The 19,443-nt window shown below is 36.6% G+C and overlaps 1 protein-coding gene across 1 annotated transcript in view; it reads right to left on the reverse strand.

Moving 5' to 3' along the window:
* The window catches only part of LOC141330903 (myotubularin-related protein 13-like), a 122,069-nt gene extending 103,080 nt beyond the window's left edge, over positions 1–18,989 (reverse strand). Inside the window, exons 1-10 of the mRNA XM_073835699.1 lie at positions 18,831–18,989; positions 18,645–18,705; positions 13,898–14,102; positions 13,431–13,539; positions 13,206–13,319; positions 8,645–8,722; positions 8,254–8,367; positions 5,189–5,317; positions 2,529–2,627; positions 1,412–1,616 (exon numbers count right to left, since the gene is read on the reverse strand). Coding sequence (XP_073691800.1) covers positions 1,412–1,616; positions 2,529–2,627; positions 5,189–5,317; positions 8,254–8,367; positions 8,645–8,722; positions 13,206–13,319; positions 13,431–13,539; positions 13,898–14,102; positions 18,645–18,705; positions 18,831–18,989 — 1,273 coding nt within the window. The remainder of the gene's footprint in view (positions 1–1,411; positions 1,617–2,528; positions 2,628–5,188; positions 5,318–8,253; positions 8,368–8,644; positions 8,723–13,205; positions 13,320–13,430; positions 13,540–13,897; positions 14,103–18,644; positions 18,706–18,830) is intronic.
* Positions 18,990–19,443: the final 454 nt, after the last annotated feature.

A 19,443-nucleotide genomic window follows, 5' to 3' on the forward strand; every position in this document is an offset into this window, starting at 1 on the left:
TATTTCTCCGTCTCTGGGGGTGAATTAAATCGTCACCATTATATAGGCATTTCATGCTAATCTATGCATTTTCTTAATTATGACGTTGACGGACCGCTGCAGCTCTACTAATGTCACCATGTTAATAAATAATTTTCACAGCATATGTTATTTGGTAATAATTATCTGGAACAACTATAATAATCTGTTAATAATTATTTGGAACAACTTATTTATTTTTGATAAGAGTAAATTTCTTTGAGTTACACCATGATAAAATAGAAATTTTATGTTTAAAAAAATATAAATGTAATTTGTAATAAATGTGAAAAATGTAAAATGTAATAAAATACCGGTCAAAGGTTTGAAATATTATTTCAATTTAAAAGAACGGGAATGCATTAAATTACTCAAAAGTAAGTGAATACATTTATAATGTCACAATACATTTTTTATAATAAAATAAATGCAGTTTTTTTTAACATCTAAAAATATTAAGCAGTAAAAATAACAATAAGAACTATTATTAATAACTGGATGCCAATAATATACAAACATCAAATCAGCATATTAGACTGATTTCTGAAGGATCATTTGACACTAAAGACTGGCGTAATGATGTTGAAAATTCCGCTTTGTCACATGAATAAAATACATTTTAAAATATATTAAAATAGCTGTTCACATTTTTGTTTTTGCAGCCAATATCAGATTTTCAGTGTGAAAAGATTATGGTTCTAAACTGATTAGCATGTGCAAAAGAACAATAGGAACATGGTTCAATAGCCCAATAATGTATGGGGAGGGGGGTAAATATTGTGTTTATGGGGCCGAAAGTTGAAAAACAACTCATGGCAACAGTGAAAAAGTAGCCCAAACTGTGGACTTGGCAACACTTGTGCAGCACGCTGTCATGTGGAAGTAAACACGGAGGACATAAAGTAAATCATTGTGCATTTATTTATTGTGTGATCTGCCACAGAAGCCAGGCAACATATAAAATAAAGACAAGGATGTGAACAAGGACTTATGATAAGAGTACTGACACATCACACTTCCACTGATTACCTTTCGCAACTGTCTTGATAACTTTGGGTATGTAAAATCTTTGAAGTGACTCCCATGAGTAGAATTGTGACAAATGTTGATCTAGAGTGACGTAAAAAGTGAAATGAATTCTGATAGGACTGTTCAGACTGTGGTTGTATTGCAAAACATCTGACCTTTATCAGATTTAGTAACACATTTGGAAGTGGCACAAATCGGAAATTGAAAAGATCAGATTTGTGGTTTGTGCTGTTCACACTGTCATGAGCAAAACACATCTGAGTCACATATCAGCAAAAAAAATCTGATTTGGGCCACATTTGCCTGCAGTGTGAGCATAGCCTAATATTCTATGAAGTCATGTAATAATAATATTTTCACTTACCCACAGGGGGTCCAGCGGGCACCACACACTTCCTCTCTGGACGGGTACTGATAGGGGCAGTGTGCTGTTTGGCCAGACCGTCTTTTATCAATTCCTCCACCCTGTTCTCTTCCAACAAGGGAAAGGGAACTACATGTACCCGCAGGTGCGATCCCTCGGAGGGCCGAGGCACTTTCTGAAAGGCCATGTGGGGGTTTGGGTTCTCCTACAGGACGCATGACAAAACAACTGTCTAAATTCAGGGTTAAGAGATGTTTTTTGGAGCAGCAGCTTAAAAACTGGAAAAAAGTTCATCATCACTCATCACTCATAACTCCGAGAGTACTACAACCTCAACTGTGAAAATCTGCTTTCCACAGTCTTTCCTGCTTTTTGTATACTGTGAGTGAAAATTTCCAATACCTAGGACAAACTGAGAAGTATTTGATAGGTCATGTGATCTCAACGGGGCCGCACCAAAAAGAAAAGCTCTCATGTGACTTACAAAATACTCACCAAAAGTACTATTTGTGACCCTGGACCACAAAAGCAGTCTTAAGTCGCTGGGGTATATTTGTAGCAATAACCAAAAATACATTATATGTGTCAAAATTATTGATTTTTTTTTTTAATGTCAAAAATCATTAGGAAATTAAGTAAAGATCATGTTCCATGAAGATTTTTTGTAAAATTCCTACTGTAAACATATCAAAATGTAATTTTTGATTAGTAATATGCATTGCTAAGAACTTAATTTGGACAACTTTAAAGGTGATTTTCTCAGTATTTAGATTTTTTGCACCCTTAGATTTCAGATTTTCAAATATTGTCCTATCCTAACAAACCATACATCAATAGAAAGCTTATTTATTGAGCTTTCATATGATGTATATATCTCAGTTTTGTCAAATTTAACCTTATGACTGGTTTTGTGGTCCAGGGTCACATTTAGTCTTTAAGTGTAAACCTTTTTAATAAGGAAAAGAATTACAGAAGCCTAAGTTCTTAATAAAATCCATCAGATGTGACAAGGGAGAACTGTTGGCAAAAACAGAAGGTTAACCGCTGCATCAAGCAGCAGCCACTGCAGTTCAAGCACCTGAAGGGACTGACATTAGAAATGGTGTCATGTGCTTACGTTTTTGTAAAGCTGCTCGGACAGCTCTCTCAATCGCTTCTGGAATTTGACCAGGTTTTCCTCTTCCTCCTTGAAGCAGCCTACATCTAATGCCACCAGCTACAGAACAGAAAGAGAGCAGTTTACTATAGGAGCCCATGAATCTGTGGTTACAATGTGCACAAGAAATCAGTTTTTCCACCTGTAATTGATTTAACATTACCCAGAACAATAGCTGGAATTTCACTCAGCTGCACTGAGTCACGCATGTATTATCTTCCTCTTGTGGAATGATGTTACTTAGTAGGAGAGTAAATATTTGCTCTAACAATAATTCGATCCGATTACAGTTGTTTACTGAATCATGCCATACAGTACATGATGAAATAGTCACAAATATCATTCTGATTCCATCATACTTTACAATTCATAATTATTTTCAAAATATTCTGAAGACAGTTTCCACACCTAGAGAGTTTCCTTGCTGTCTACTGCCTACATAGGCAGCATCCTAACAGAAAATAATCATAAGTGACAGATTTGGATTGCTCTATATAGGCAGCAACATGAAGAGCAGAGGAGACCTGAATCACTAAAGGTGCATCTCACTTTGCTTACTCATTCGCTATGACATTTTGTAGATAAATGGATAATACGTAATTTGGGGAACAACTTATTTTTGATGAATCACTGCAATACTCAGGTGGCCATCTGTCCAGTTTTAGGTCAGACAGTCTGGTTTTGAAATATAATGTCTGCCTACAAGTGCAGCCTTTAGTCACACTATCGTTCCTCCTCCTCTTAAGATCATCACTATTTAATAGTTTATTCAAAATATTAAGCCCCCAAAGCCACTTGATACAATATTTCGCTCTCTTCCACCAATAACAATTAGTTCCAAAAAGAGTCGAAGCAGACCATTGCATCTCTGATTAAATGGTGGTGTTTTGGTACTGAATAAATCAGTGATTTTGAATGAATCGACCTGAGTCTATGATTCAGCCATCCATTCATAAAGTCACTTGTTTTGTTCCTGAATGAATCAGCCGCTTTGAATGAAATCAGTTGAATGAATGAATCAATGATGCACTAATTGAGATAATGACATGCTGCCACCTACTGGCATTTTAAGTTTATTTAAAGTGATAGTTCACCCAAAAATTACATTTCTGTCATTAATTACTCACTCTCATCTTCTGAACACAATTTAAGATATATTTGATAAAATCAGGGAGCTTTCTAATCCATTATTTTTGTTTTCTTTGAGCATAAAAAGTATTCTCGTAGCTTCATAAAATTACGGTTGAACCACAGCATTTTTAATTTTTGGGTGAACTAAAAGCATTTTCAATATTGAATATAATGCGCGACCTCAAAATATATTTAGGAGCATTTGTGCGAGTGTGAGAAATTGTTGTGGTGCGACTTGTTTTCATTTCTTTACAAAAATCAGCGCACATTCTTTCAGATGCAATTCTGGCGCCTCCGCCTTAATATACTGTACAACACGGCATACATTCACATCAGACTTTTCAAAAACCCTGTTTGTGTCCCCCAACTTTCAAATTCTTTTGTTAAATTAATGTATTGCATTGTAGAATGCACGCTCAGCACAGCTGAACGCTTAGCACAATCATTAAAACGAAAACTGTAAGCAAAAAGCGCATGCGCATTCAAAGGCCATTTTAATACCCACGTTTAGAGAGCGAATGTGTGCACATTAGACTACATAACATATCTAGGCTGTTTGTGGTATGCAAGTAGGTATGTGTGGTATGTAGTATGTGGGCTATTATAGGTTGTGTAGTTGTCTATAGCTACTTTGATTTTGGCTGCATTTATTGTTTGCACTTAATGCAACTAAGAAAGAATTGTGTCATTTAATTTTTGTTATTTCTACTGTAGACTGTTTAAAAATGTAGTGGTTGCCACTAATTTAAATGTCTCTACCTATAATAAGGAAAATAAAAATCTTGTTCATGTACTCATATTTTCATTCATTCGTATCCGTTGCTTAATGTGTAAAATAAATATTTGAAAAAAGTCTTTCAGAATCAGCCAATTTGCTTGTAAAGCACCGGCAATCAGAATCAGCCATGAAGAATTAAGTTTGGTGCATTACTAAACATAAATGCTGGGACGAGTGCTGGCTGTTCTGCTCAATTGGCAGTTGTGGTGCTCCTTAATATTCATTAGGTCCTCCTAAATTTTTTTTGGTGCTCCTAACTTTTTGAACTTGGGAGCACCAGTGCTACCAAGTAAAAAAGTTAATTTTGAGCCCTGTTATTAGTATAATATCACACATTTAAAAGGGTTAGAAAATCTGTTTAAGAGGCCAAACATTGTACAGTAGATTAATGGAAAAGAGACTTCCAGTTCATTATTCGCTATTGGGAAATAACAAGAATAGCAATGTGCAGTAAATGGTAAAACTGTTTGCACTACAAACCAGTGTGCTCATAATTAAGACAATACATTAAATGAATATACTAAGACACACCAATTTGCAATATCAAGCAGCAAAACCAGCTGTTTTGTTTAAAATAGCTAGATGCGGATGAGACCCATAAAACGTACAAATGGCCGTATCCGCTCTTACATGAAGAAAAAAGTTAGGGATTATTTTTGTTACATTTCTACACCCTTGTTACTTAGTAGGCTCTGATAAAGAAGTACTGCACCTCATCGAACAGATCGGAGGCTCTGTATGGAGGTCCCCGTTCAGACACGAATCCCGCAAAGGCCATGCCATCCAACACCTTGGTAAGGAAGTCATTTTCGATCAGGCCCCGCTGGCCCAGAAAGGCAGCCTATCAGGAAAAAAAAAAAGGTCACTGATCAAACTAAAATTGTGGTATCTGCTAACCGTCTACTTCAAACCCAGCAGCCAAGCTTAATTCAAATGCTGAAGAGAGATTTTTCTAAGCAAGACTACTTCCAGAAAACACAATGTCATACGTCTGTTATCTGCATCACCAGATACATCCAATAAGATGGGCATATGTATATTTTAAGCAAATCCCCTGCAGCATTATCCAGTAAATTAAGCAGCATTTGGCAGGACAAGTCGCTCAGTTTAGAGATGTGAAGCATTCTTGTACTATAATCTGAGCCATGTGGGGTGCTTTATGAGGGTCGTATCGAGACGTTGCCACAGAGACAACGGCCGACACAAACAAAAACAGGTTGGGGGGTGAAATAACACTTGCGAATACGAGTTTGATACTTTTCATATGGCTCATTGCGAGGACAATCCAACGCACCAAAGTGTTTTAAACAAACTAACCGCGATACCATCGGCGTGAGCGCTTACGTTTGCACCGAGGCACTTCAAAGCAAATGCTTTGGATGAGGCAAAGCTCAGTGCTTATCTAGCGAGTTCATTGAGATTATTCTTTCATTCTCTGGCTCTGACCCAAACCCATCGTGTTTATGAAAAGGCAGGTGTTTGTACAAGTGCAAGCTGCCTTGAGTTAAGGTAAGATAAACAATGCTGTATTTCAATCCAGTCAGAGTTGTTTGTAACGTCTGGTGGTCTATATAACATGACATGTTATCAGATTAATATTTTTTTGCATTGTTCAATTAACTTCATATTTACAAGTTTGGTAGTCATAATTATTATGTCAGGCGTGTTCAAATCACTCAGAGCAAGATGGTGATGTAAAATGAGCAAAGAGTGCACATCAGGCGTGTTATTGCTTTTTGTTTTTGTTCAATTTACTAAGGCTAAATCATTATATTTTTTAACATAACTGTACAAAACTATTATATTTAAAGCATATTTCTGTTATAACTTGAACACACTGGTTTTGCATTCAGAATGTTATTTTCCCCAAAAACTGTTATATTTTACATAATCCATATATCTTTATTTGTAGAAAACAAAATAAATTATCTGGTCTTCATGCAATTATAATGGGGACTAGAGCTTTAAAGAGGTTCAAAAATGAGGCAAAATATCAAAGTATCATAAAAGTCATTAAAATGACTTGTACACTACATTTTAAGACTTATTAATATACAGTTGAGGTCAAAAGTTTTCATATACCTTGCAGAATCTGCAAAATTATTTTAGTAAAATAAGAGGTAACATGCAAAGTACATGTTATTTTTTATTTAGTACTGACCTGAATAAGATATCTCACAAAAAGGCATTAAATATAGTCCATAATATAGTCCGCTATTCATCAGAAATCTTTTAGGTCCCACAAATTCTTTTGGTTTTTCAGCATTTTTGTGTATTTGAACCCTTACCAGCAATGACTGTATGATTTTGAGATCCATCTTTTCACACTGAGAACAACTGAGGGACTCATATGCAACTATTACAGAAGGTTCAAATGCTCACTGATGCTGCAGAAAGAAAAATGATGCATTAAGAGCCAGAGTGTGAATTTTTTTTTTTAATTTAAAGATCAGAGTAAATTTTAATTATTCAGGAAAACATGTAAGTCTTCTGTCGCTTCTGAAGGGCAGTACAAAAAAAAAAAAAAAAAAAAAAGATATTTAGACTAACTAAGAAAAATGTACACATCTTCATACTGCTCAAAAGTTCACACCCCTGGCCTTTAATGCATAATTTTTCCTTCTGAAGCATCAGTGAGCGTTTGATACTTCTGTAATAGTCATTGTTGGAAAGGGTTCAAATACACAAAAATGCTGAAAAACCAAAAAAATTGTGGGACCCTGAAGGATTTTTCTGAACACTGGGCAGTTTAACTGTTCAGGACAAACAACGGACTCACTAAACAAAAAACACACCTGTGGATCATTCAGGGAACAACACAGTATTAAGAATCCAGTGTATGTAAACTTTTGAATAGGGCCATTTTTATAAATTCAACTATTTTCTTTTCTGGACTATGTGTAAAACGTCTTTCATGTGAAATATCTTGTTCAGGTCAGTACTAAATAAAACATAACATGCATTTTATATGAACCCTGTTATTTTGCTAAAATAATTAACATTTTGTAGATTCTGCAAGGTGTATGTAAACTTTTGGCCACAACTGTATGTGTTAACTTTGTGTAAGAAACAGGCAAAATCTATCTATATCTTATCTACTACAAGTGAAATCTACAGCTGCAAATAGATAAACTGTAATAAAATAAACACTTAAATGTGTATTCTGAAAGTTTTCTTTCCACTCGTCTAAAATAAGTCCACTTATTGAAGCAAAAAACCCAAGATCTTAAAACTGACTAGTGCCTGAGGAAAAAAAAAAGGATTTGCTATAAATTTTGGCCATAGTATACAAATTCATTATCAGGAAATATAGCAGATACATTGTATGGTCTATGTTTATGATACATTTATGGCATTTTCATAGTGTTTTTCCATCCGTATAAGCTTGAAAGCACTGATTCCTATTCACTGAGTGACTAATAAGTGACTAATCTCCTTTTGGATTCTACAGAATAAATTTACACAGGCCTTCAAACAACATTTTTTGAGAGCACAGGTCATTAATGTACCACATTTAGAAATACTATAAAATATTTGTATCCACAAACCCCTGCTGAATTTTTACAGACCCTTTGCTGAAAACCCTGGACATAATTAGCAAGGAGATCCTTCTCGAACAGTCATTATGCAAGCACTTGAGAAGTGTTAAGCCGGTTTACTGGACTGATCTGGCATGATGACAGTAATTGCTTCTAATAGTTTGTGGGCTGATGGGCCTGATTACTCTGCAAATGAGGTTCAACATCATGAGGTTGCAGATCAGCGCCCTCTTCTCACCTTGTGAAAGTGAATCACTGGTTCGGAATGGATGCGAATGAGCTGCAGACAGGACCTGTAGCCCTGGAAGAGTTGTGCAAACAAGCGCAGGAAGACCGCCCTCACCTCCTTATCCTGTCAAAAACAAGAAAGCCAGAATAGAAGCGACAGAGAGACATTCCAGATAAATGTATGAGGATGGAATGAGTCAGAGTGAAAATTTTCTCGCCTCAAAATAAACTGCGTACGTGATGGGAGTTCAAACTCCTTCAATGAATAGATATTTCAGTCCCCCGAAGACCCAATAAGAGACTCCCATGTGGACCACATGAGTGTCAGCCACACATTCCGCAAAACTCACATGTAACTTTGTCAGATTGTAAAAGCGAAAATAGACAAATCAGGCTCTTACCAGCAGTTTGAGGTTGGATGGAGCAGAACGAGGGGGTGGGAAGGCATTATCTGCTTCTTCCAGATCTGGGTGCAAAACCTGAAGACAAAGAAGGTATTTACAGTGAGGAAATATCCTGCTATCTGTGGGAATGAGACAAATGGTGCAAATATAGCTTATGGAATGTCTCCAGTCGGAATCATCTTTCAATCCTCGCAAGAGGTTATGTATATGTTGAAAGTACAGATTAGCTACTGAAGAAAGATGAAGAAGTATGACGATTTAAAGCATTAGTTCACTCCAGAATGAACATTTCCTGGTAATTTACTCAACCCCATGTCATCCAAGATGTTCATGTCTTTCTTTCTTCAATTGAAAAGAAATTAGTTTCTGAGGAAAACATTAAAGGATTTTTCTCCATATAGTGACTTCAATAGGAGTCAACGTGCTGAAGGTTCATAATGCTGTTTTAATGCAGATTCAAAAGGCTTTACACAGAAATAAGTGTCTTATCTAGCAAAACAATCAGTCGTTTCTAAAAAAAAGCTTCAAATTATATATACTTTTTTAACCACAAATGCTTGTCTTGCACTAGCTCGCACACAAGAGCTAGTGCAAGATAAGCATTTGCAGTTACATTATACATTACAGTTTAATTTTTTAGAAAATGATGTTTGATTGCTAGGTAAGACCTTTATTTCTCGGCTGGGATCATACAGAGCCTTTTGAAGCTGCACTGAAACTGCAGTTTGGACCTTCAACCCGTTGATCCCCATTGAAGTCCACTATAGGGAGAAAAATCTTGGATTGTTTTCCTCAGAAACCTTAAAGGATTAGTTCACTTCCAGAACAAAAATTTACAGATAATTTTCTTCAGTTGTAAAGAAATTATGTTTCTTGAGGAAAACATTTTAGGAATTATCTCCATATAGTGGACTTCAATAGTGCCCCCAAGTTTGAACTTCCAAAATGCAGTTTAAATGCAGCTTCAAAGGGCTCTAAACGATCCCAGCCGAGGAAGAAGGGTCTTATCTAGCGAAAAGATCTGCCATTTTTAAACAAATTGACTATTTATATACTTTTTAACCTCAAATGCTTGTCTTGCTCTAGCTCGCACACTAGAGCTAGCGCAAGATAAGAATTTGTAGTTAAAAAGTATAGAAATTTTATGTTTGTAGAAAATTATGTTTGGTTGCTAGGTAAGACCTTTATTCCTCGACTGGGATTGTGTACAGCCTTTTGAAGCTGCACTGAAACTGCAGTTTGGACCTTCAACCCGTTGATCCCCATTGAAGTCCACTACATGGAGAAAAATCTTGGATTGTTTTCCTCAAAAACCTTAAAGGATTAGTTCACTTCCAGAACAAAAAATTACAGATAATTTATTCACCGCTTTGCCATCCAAGATGTTCATGTTTTTTTTTCTTCAGTCGTAAAGAAATTATGTTTCTTGAGGAAAACATTTTAGGATTTCTCTCCATATAGTGGACTTCTATGGTGCCCCAAAGTTTGAACTTCCAAAATGCAGTTTAAATGCAGCTTCAAAGGGCTCTAAACGATCCCAGCCGAGGAAGAAGGGTCTTATCTAGCGAAAAGATCTGCCATTTTTTAAACAAATTGACTATTTATATACTTTTTAACCTCAAATGCTTGTCTTGCTCTAGCTCGCACACTAGAGCTAGCGCAAGATAAGAATTTGTAGTTAAAAAGTATAGAAATTTTATGTTTGTAGAAAATTATGTTTGGTTGCTAGGTAAGACCTTTATTCCTCGACTGGGATTGTGTACAGCCTTTTGAAGCTGCACTGAAACTGCAGTTTGGACCTTCAACCCGTTGATCCCCATTGAAGTCCACTACATGGAGAAAAATCTTGGATTGTTTTCCTCAAAAACCTTAAAGGATTAGTTCACTTCCAGAACAAAAAATTACAGATAATTTATTCACCGCTTTGCCATCCAAGATGTTCATGTTTTTTTTTCTTCAGTCGTAAAGAAATTATGTTTCTTGAGGAAAACATTTTAGGATTTCTCTCCATATAGTGGACTTCTATGGTGCCCCAAAGTTTGAACTTCCAAAATGCAATTTAAATACAGCTTTAAAGGGCTCTAAACGATCCCAGCTGAGTAAGATGGGTCTTATCTAGTGAAACCATTGACCATTTTTGAAACAAATTGACCTCAAATGCTCGTTTTGTCTTGTCTCTGCATTGCGCATGCATAGTCATATTTTATGTGTAATCCGAGTCAATAAAGTTCTTCAACCTCAAAATCGTCAAACATCGCCGTTTTACCTTTTTTTGTAAAGGGCATTTGATCTTCTTTGCATGTTCACTTTGTAAACACTGGGTCAGGACTTCTGCAGCAATGTAGGGCGATTTTGAAGTTGGGGAAGAAAACGTGAGAGTTTTTTGACATACCCTAACTGTTTTGAAATGAAAAAACAGTTCAAGCAGACATAGACAAGACAAGCGTTTGAGGTTACAAAGTACATAAATAATGAGTTTGTTTCGAAAATGACCAATCGTTTTACTAGATAATACCCTTCTTCCTCAGCTGGGATTGTTAAGAGCCTTTTGAAGCTGCATTCAAACTGCATTTTTGAAGTTCAAACTTGAGGGCACCATTGAAGTCCATCATATGGAGAGAAATCCTGAAATGTTTTCCTCAAAAAACATAATTTCTTATCCACTGAAGAAAGAAAGACATGAACATCTTGGATGACATGGGGGTAAGTAAATTATCAGGACATTTTAATTCATGAGTGAACTAATCCTACAGTGAAGCGTGAAGATTTCTAAGTAAAAGTACACAATCCCAAGTATATATGATCTGGCTTGGGTCATATCTGAGTAATTATCTCCAAACAAATCGTTTTTCAAGATCACAGGTTTTTTCCTCTTTCTTATAAACAATCTTACACAATGAATGAAAACAATGTAATTAGTCAATTTTGGCACCATAAATAGAATTCTATCATTACACATCTGTTTTAATGTTAATTTGACTTTTTAAATGTGGATTGCAATGACGCACGACTCGGGTTCCTGTTCGTGCTGGTAATTATTGATTGTCAGAGAGTTTATTTTTTAACATAATCTGAGGTTTCACTTAGTATTTTAGCACGAAATCAGTTTGAGACGCATTTTCTAGGTGCAATGCATGAACTGAAGGTTGACAGATCAACGACTAAGGAAATCAGAACATGCATGGTTTTGACACTCATTTTAGAAGGTCAATGGAGATTTTAGTTATATAGACAACCTAATTAAACATCCTTTTAATGGAATTTCGATGCAAATTAAAATAGTAAAAAAAAGTGTGCATTCTATCTATAGTAAAAGTCAACATAACCAAAAGTAGACATGAGTGTTTTCCAGTGGACAACAATTATATACAAGTTTTATATCGTATAATCGTATTATCTAAAAAAAAAAAAAAAAAAAAGCCCCTCTTCAACATCTTTAAGAATAACTCAGATCCAAAGCACAGTGGTGTAGGACAGATGAACCTTTTATATTTAGGATTAGGGGTTTCCTTAAATGTCTGAAAGTATTTTAACATACAATACAGTAGAGGTCAAAAGTTTACATACACCTTGCAGAACCTGCAAAATGTTAATTATTTTGCCAAAATAAGAGGGACCATACAAAATGCATGCTAATTTTTTTTTTTTATATTTCACATAAAAGATGTTCAAATATAGTCCAATAACAGTAAAAAAAAAAAACCCTGTTTATGTTTACATACACTTGATTCTTAATACTGTGTTGTTACCTGAATGATCCACAGCTGTGTTTTTTTTGTTTAGTGATAGTTGTTAACTTATTCCTTATTTGTCCTGAACAGTTTAACTGCCTGCTGTTCTTCAGAAAAATCCTTCAGATCCCACATATTCTTTGGTTTTCCAGCATTTTTGTTTTTTTGAACCCTTTCCAGCAATGACTGTATGATTTTGAGATCCATCTTTTCACACTGAGGACAACTGAGGGACTCATATGCAACTATTACAGAAGGTTCAAATGCTCAATGATGCTTCAAACAGAAATGCAATGCATTAAGATGCATTTAAAATTTGAAAATTAGGGTAAATATTATTTGAATACACAAAAATGCTGAAAACCTAAAACCTGAAGACTCTGGAACTTTTTCTGAACAACAGCGGGTGTTTTATCTGTTCAGGACAAACAAGGATCTCATGAACAACTATTACTAAACAACAACTATAAAAATAAATCAGGTAACAACACAGTATTAATAAATCAAGCGTATGTGAACTTTTGAACTGGGTAATTATTATAAATTCAACTATTATTTTCTCTTGTGGACTATATGTAAACGTCTTTTATGTGAAATATCTTATTCAAGTCAGTACTAAATAATGTATGATCCCTCTTATTTTGGTAAAATAATTAATATTTTGCAGATTGCAAAACTTTTGACCTCAACTGTATATAATTTTTTAATTTTTAATTTTATTTTGGCAAATGTTTAAAATAATAGTAATAAAACATATGCATGCTATGTCTACTTAAATGTGTGTGTAACCATAACATAATGTGTGTGTGCAAAGTGTATTTTTTTACCATGGACAGTGCTTTTTGAGTATTGTGCAACAGGGGTTCAGGGAGCTGGGAGAGGTGTATACACTCCGGTATTTTAATTGTTCCTCCATCAAGGTCAGCGATGATCACATCGAGCTGTAAAAAAGAAACCAAAACCCCTTCAGAAATTACCGAAATGGTCACAAAGCAACATTACCAGAATCTGACCACCTGTTTAAGGCAGACTGAATAATGTCTTGAGCTCACCAGCTCTTGGATCTCGCTCTGGAACATGGAGTGCACGCCGATGATAAAGGGCGTAGGCGAGCTCAACACCTCGAGCAGTCGAGATGGGAGGACGGGAATGTAGGGGTAGCTGCAGGCCAAATGAGAATTAGGCAACCACCATCATCACGTCAAAAGCAGTCAGCAGATGTTAACATCAGACTGTTCTCATTACATACCAAGCACGAAAATAGTACATACTGTTGCGAAAGACTCTAAAAATAGAGCGATTTGCAAAATTACAGGCTTATCATTTCTGAAGAGGACATATTAATTTAAGCTTTCTTGGCGGGCTTGATTTGATACAGCACTTGTCCTAGTTTTCATGCAAAGCACTTCCGATTTAACTAGATTTGCTAATAATGTAGCTAATGAAATAAGATGCTGTTATCAAGGCAACTGAAGGTCAATTATTCCAGTTATATAAGTAACAGTTGATGTTGACCCACCTGTACTTAAGAGGAAACATGATGGACTCTAAGGCACGGCAGGCCTCTCCTAGTCTCTGATAGCTGGCGGAGTGGAACAAAACCTTGTGCTCTGTCAGAACTGCACAAAAGAGACTAAGAACATTCTGGATTCCTGGAACAAATAAAAACAACACAAATGCACCATTACTAATGAAATATTTGCTCAGTAAAATTTTCTTCAAATCTATTCAAACATCTTTTCTAAAAACATGAGAGAGGTTATAACTGGGGCAGGGTATTGTCTGCAACATCACAATATGATATTTATCACAATACACAATACCATACAAAGTTGTGTATCTTGTATTAGAGCAGTTAAAATTAGGTGCTTTAAGTAGAATTCTCTCATACTGACCACTGGATGTTCAACATGGCATCTCATGGAAAACAAGGATTTGAAAATTAGAATTGTTGCTCTTTACAAAGATGGCCAAGGGTATTAGAAGTTCAGTAACACCCTGAAACCGAGTTACACTACAGTGGTCAGGGTCATACGGAGGTTTTTCTAAGATAGTTTCCACTCAGAACAGGCCTTGCAAGGGTCGATCAACAAAGTTGAGCACTCGTTCTGTGCGTCAGGTGCAGAACCCGGCTTCAAAAAACATATGCATGAGTGCTGCCAGCATTGCTTTAAAGGTTGCAGAAGTAGAAGGTCAGCTTGTCAGTGCTCAGACCATACACCACACACTGCAACAAGTCGGTTTGCATGGGCAACGTCCCAGAAAGAAGCCTCTTCTGAAGCTGGCTCACAAGAAAGCCCGCAAACAGTTTGCTGAAGACAACCTGTCCAAGAGCATGAATTACTGGAACCATGTCCTGTGGTCTGATAAGACTATAAGATAAGCTTGGTTGGCTCAGATGATGTCCAGCATGTCTGGTGAGGAGTACCAAGAAAACTGTGTCTTGCCTACAGTCAAGCATGGTGGTGGTAGCATCGTGGTCTGGGGCTGCATGAGTGCTGCTGGTACTGGGGAGCTGCAGTTCATTGAGGGAAACATGGATACCATTATGTACTGTACATTCTATAGCAGAACTTGATGACTTCCCTCCAGAAACTAGGCCGAACGGCAGTTTTCTAACATGACAACGATCCCAAACACATCCAACATGACAACTGCCTTGCTGAGGAAGCCGAAGGTGAAGGGGTGACCAAGTATGTCTCAAGACCTGAACCCTATTAAGCGCCTGTGGGGCATCCTCATGTGTAAGGTGGAGAAGCACCATGTGTCTAACATCCAGCAGCTCTGTAAGGAGTGGAAGAGGATCCCAGCAACAACCTGTGCAGCTCTGGTCAATTCCATGCCCAGGATGATTAAGGCAGTGCCAGATAACAATGGTGCTAACACAATATATTGACACTTTGGACAAGTTCACTTAGGGTGTACTCACTTTTGTTGTCAGCTATTTTAACAATAATGGCTGTATGTAGAGTGATTTTCAGAGGACAGTAAATCTATACTGCTATACAAGCTGCACATTGACTACTCTAAAATATATCCAAGTTTAATTTCTATAGTACTGTCCCTTGAGAAGATATACTAAAATGGTTGCTGAAATGTGAGGGGTGTACTCACTTTTGTAAAATACTGTACCTTCATATTAAAGTGGAGGAGATGATCAGTTCACATGCGTCTTGCCACAGTTTCTCCTAAACTGAGGTGGTGCAGCGATCTGTCACTCCGCACTAAACAGCGCCATTTTTTAATTTATTTTATTGTTTAAATTAGTGGTGGGCCGTTATCAAAGTTGGGTTGGGAGCTGGGTCTAAACTACGCAAGATATGATGACTTTCACCTTGATATTTTAGCGCGGATGACGTATACCTAGTCGAATTGCACTGTAGGGGGCGAGAACGAGTCTTCAACTTCTGTGAAATAACCACATCAAATGAGACGTGCAGACATTGATGCAGTTATGAAGCCGCTTCAGGGCAGGTGCGTTGCTAGACCCTTTTTACTGGGGCACGTGAGTTATAATTTACTTTGATAATCCCGAAATAAAGACATTAAACTATATGCAACAACTGAATTGACGCTTCTAAAAGCAACGCAGTTTAATGGAAGACTATGTACGCTGATATCCATGCCGGTGCGCGTCTGTGTATTTAACGGCAACGCGCACGTCGTGCAGCCTTTTGCGCAGAAGTACTTGGTTACACAAGTTTGTATAGGTAATTATGTTGTAAATGCAATTGTCAAGCAGTTTGTGATGCATTTTGGAAACAGGAGATGAGCACCTGATCTAATGCGCCACCTGGCCCGTACTCGAAGACTTACTTTTAGTCATTATTTGGGTAGCACACATATTCTGAATGCCTTCAGCAGAATTCAAATTAGCCATTTTAATCTAGATTAATCTAGATTAATTCCAAGATTTAATCTAGATTAATCTAGATTAAAAAAATGTATCTATGCCCACCCCTAGTTTAAATACTGTAATAAAATGGACAGAATTTGAAATCACAGACTTTGTTTCATTTGAAAAGTAACAAAGCACAAAGTGTTTTGCGATTTATTGGATGGGAGGCACGCTGCAATGTTCTGTTCAATAACTGAAAACTAACCTAAACTAATCGATTCTTGAGATTTAAGAATCCATATTGCTTCATAAAAACGAGAATTGATTAAAATCGGGAAATCAGTATTTTTTTTACTTAGCCCTGTTTATGAGTATAAAAATATTGACTGTTACCATGTAAAAAAAAAGAAAGATATTTTACTGTTTAAATTTAGTAAAATGAAAATTTGACAAGCCAACTATTTTTACTAAACAGAATTAAAGATTAATTTTATAGGGGGTATAAAACAAAGAGCTGGATAAAAGTAACACATTTTGTTTCCACTTAACCAAAAAAAAAAAAAGATTTTTATTTTACTTTTCAAATTTAATAAACTTACAAATAGTTTTTTGTTTTGTTTTTTAACTAAACTAAATTAAGGATTAATTTTATAGTGAGCATAAAACAAAACATTGGATTAGAGACAACTTAAAAAAAAAATGAATAGAAATAAAATAGATGTTCCACCATAGCATAGATGTTCTTTCCAAAAATGTTAATTAACTACTCTATTATGTTTAGTTAAGTTTTTATTACTATATTGCTGCACTCTTCCTATTGTTTTTTTTGGGCCAACTGTTATAATGGACTGTGTTTTTAGGAGGACTTTTCAACTAATCTACAAGTAAAACACTAAAACCAATATGAAAGTAATAAGTCCATGGTTTTATTGACTTATTTGACAAGTAGCTGTAAAATAACCAAGATAATGTAGAAGCCACTGGTTGTTATCAGTGTGCACAAACTGGGATCTGGAAAAATCTGGATTTGTTTCCGTTCTTTCACGTCATTCCATCAGTGAATCTGGTGCTAAAACAACACCAAGAATGCGTGCAAATAAACAACGCTATCAGCGGGTGCAATTCATTTGCATATCTATCTCTATCATGATGATGCAAAAAAAAAGCCCTGAGAATGGCGAATATGTAATGGAGACATAAATTATAACTCAACGGAAGTCGGAGAAGAGAGCGGGAGATAAAAGTTTACAGATCCTGTTTTTGTTTGTCATCAACATACCACTGAGGCTATTAATCATACGCTCGGCAGAAACAGAGACAGCCAGCTATTAACAGACGTATCCGCAGCGCTGCCGGGGTCAACGTTCCCATTATGTCTGTGTCAAACTCTGATACGCACCAATAAACAGGAACAAGATATGAAAATTCACACTGTCTGTCCTGTTGACCAAATACCTGAATCCAACAATGAGCAAAGAGAGGATGAAATGTTTAGGAACATGAAGTCAATTGCATACTTGTCATTCCACTCGACCCATTTTAGAAACGCAATAAGTCATCATGAATGTGTGACATGCTGAATCGTCATGGTCTGAGTGGTTTCTAGCATGTTGCCATACGATTGCTAAGGTGCCTACAGGAATGACTGCATAGCTTCTCCTAAACGTTCCTTGGAATCTCATTGTCATCCTCTACCCCAAAAATACAACAACACATTTCATAATCTTGTTTGCGAGGCATCCAGTAAAACTCTTCCTGACCTTGTGACATTTACTTATCTTTTGGAACGGCTACACATTTCTGACCCATGCACAGAAAAGGGATAGAAAACGCTGCAAACAATAAATACTGCGCCTTATGATGGCAAACAGGTTATTTTATCTTTGAATTCTCATGGTGAGGTACAGATAGAGTGGTCATTTCTATAACACCAAAATTGAAGACCCTTTGCAGGATAAAAACAAAAAAAACAACCCCAAACCTATAAGCTGAGACAGAAACTTTTTCAGAACTTTTGCATTAAAGAGAAAGTTCACACAAAAATGAAAATTCTGGCATTAATTACTCACCCTCATGTCTTTCCAAACCCGCAAGACCTTCATTCATCCTTGGAACACAAATTAGATATTTTTAATGTAATCCGAGAGCTTTCTGACCCTTTGTAGACAGCAATGTAGCTGAAATGTTCCCAGACCCAGAAACATAGTAGGAACATTGATCAAATAGTCCATGTGACATCAATGGTTCATCATAACATTATGAAGCTACGAGAATACTTTTTGTTCTTTATTCAACAATTCTAAAACATCAATGCCTTGAAGTTTATGCGAGCAGCTATTGGTAGTCAGTGCAAATTGATGAACAGAGGTATGACATGTGCTTTTTTTAGCTTGTTACTGACTACTTTTGCTGCTGCATTCAGGATTACCTGCAGAGGATTGACTGAACTGGCTGGAAGACCTGCCAAGAGAGTGTTGCGATAGTCCGGGCTAGACAGAACAAGAGTTTGAACAAGGAGTTGTGTAGCATGTTCCAACAAAAAGAGCCTGAACTTCCTAATGTTGTACAAAGCAAATCTGTAGGCAGTTTTAACAATGTGGTTTATGAAATTCACCTGCTCATCAATCACAACTCCAAGGTTCCTGGCTGTCCTGGAAGGCGTTATGTTTGATGTGTCTAGCTGGATGGAGAAATTTTGATGAAGTGATGGATTTGCTGAAACCACAAGCAGCTCAGTCTTGGCAAGGTTGAGTTGACGGTGATGGTTCTTCATCCAGCAATATGTAAGCTATTGTCAGATCATCAGGATGTAATAAGAGGTAGAGTTGAGTGTCATCAGCATAGCAGTCATACGAAAAGCCATGTTTCTGAATGACAGCACCTAGTGATGCTATGTAAACACAGAAGAAAAATGGTCCAAGAACTGAGCCCTGAGACACCCCAGTAGTTAGATTTTGCGACTTTGACGCCTTACCCCCCAAAGATACCTTGAAGGACTTATCTGAAAGGTAAGATTTAACCACTGGAGTGCAGTTCCTGAGATGCATAGCAGAGATATGAAAAGCCATGTTTCTGAATGAGAGAACCTAGTCATGCCATGTAAACAGTGAAGAGAAATGGTCCAAGAACTGAGCCCTGAGGCATCCCATTAGTTAGATGTTGCGACTTGGACGCCTCACCCCCCAAAGATACCTTGAAGGACCATTCTCAGAGGTACAACTCAAACC

Source organism: Garra rufa, chromosome 3, assembly GCF_049309525.1.
Source record: "Garra rufa chromosome 3, GarRuf1.0, whole genome shotgun sequence".
Taxonomy (NCBI): domain Eukaryota; kingdom Metazoa; phylum Chordata; class Actinopteri; order Cypriniformes; family Cyprinidae; genus Garra; species Garra rufa.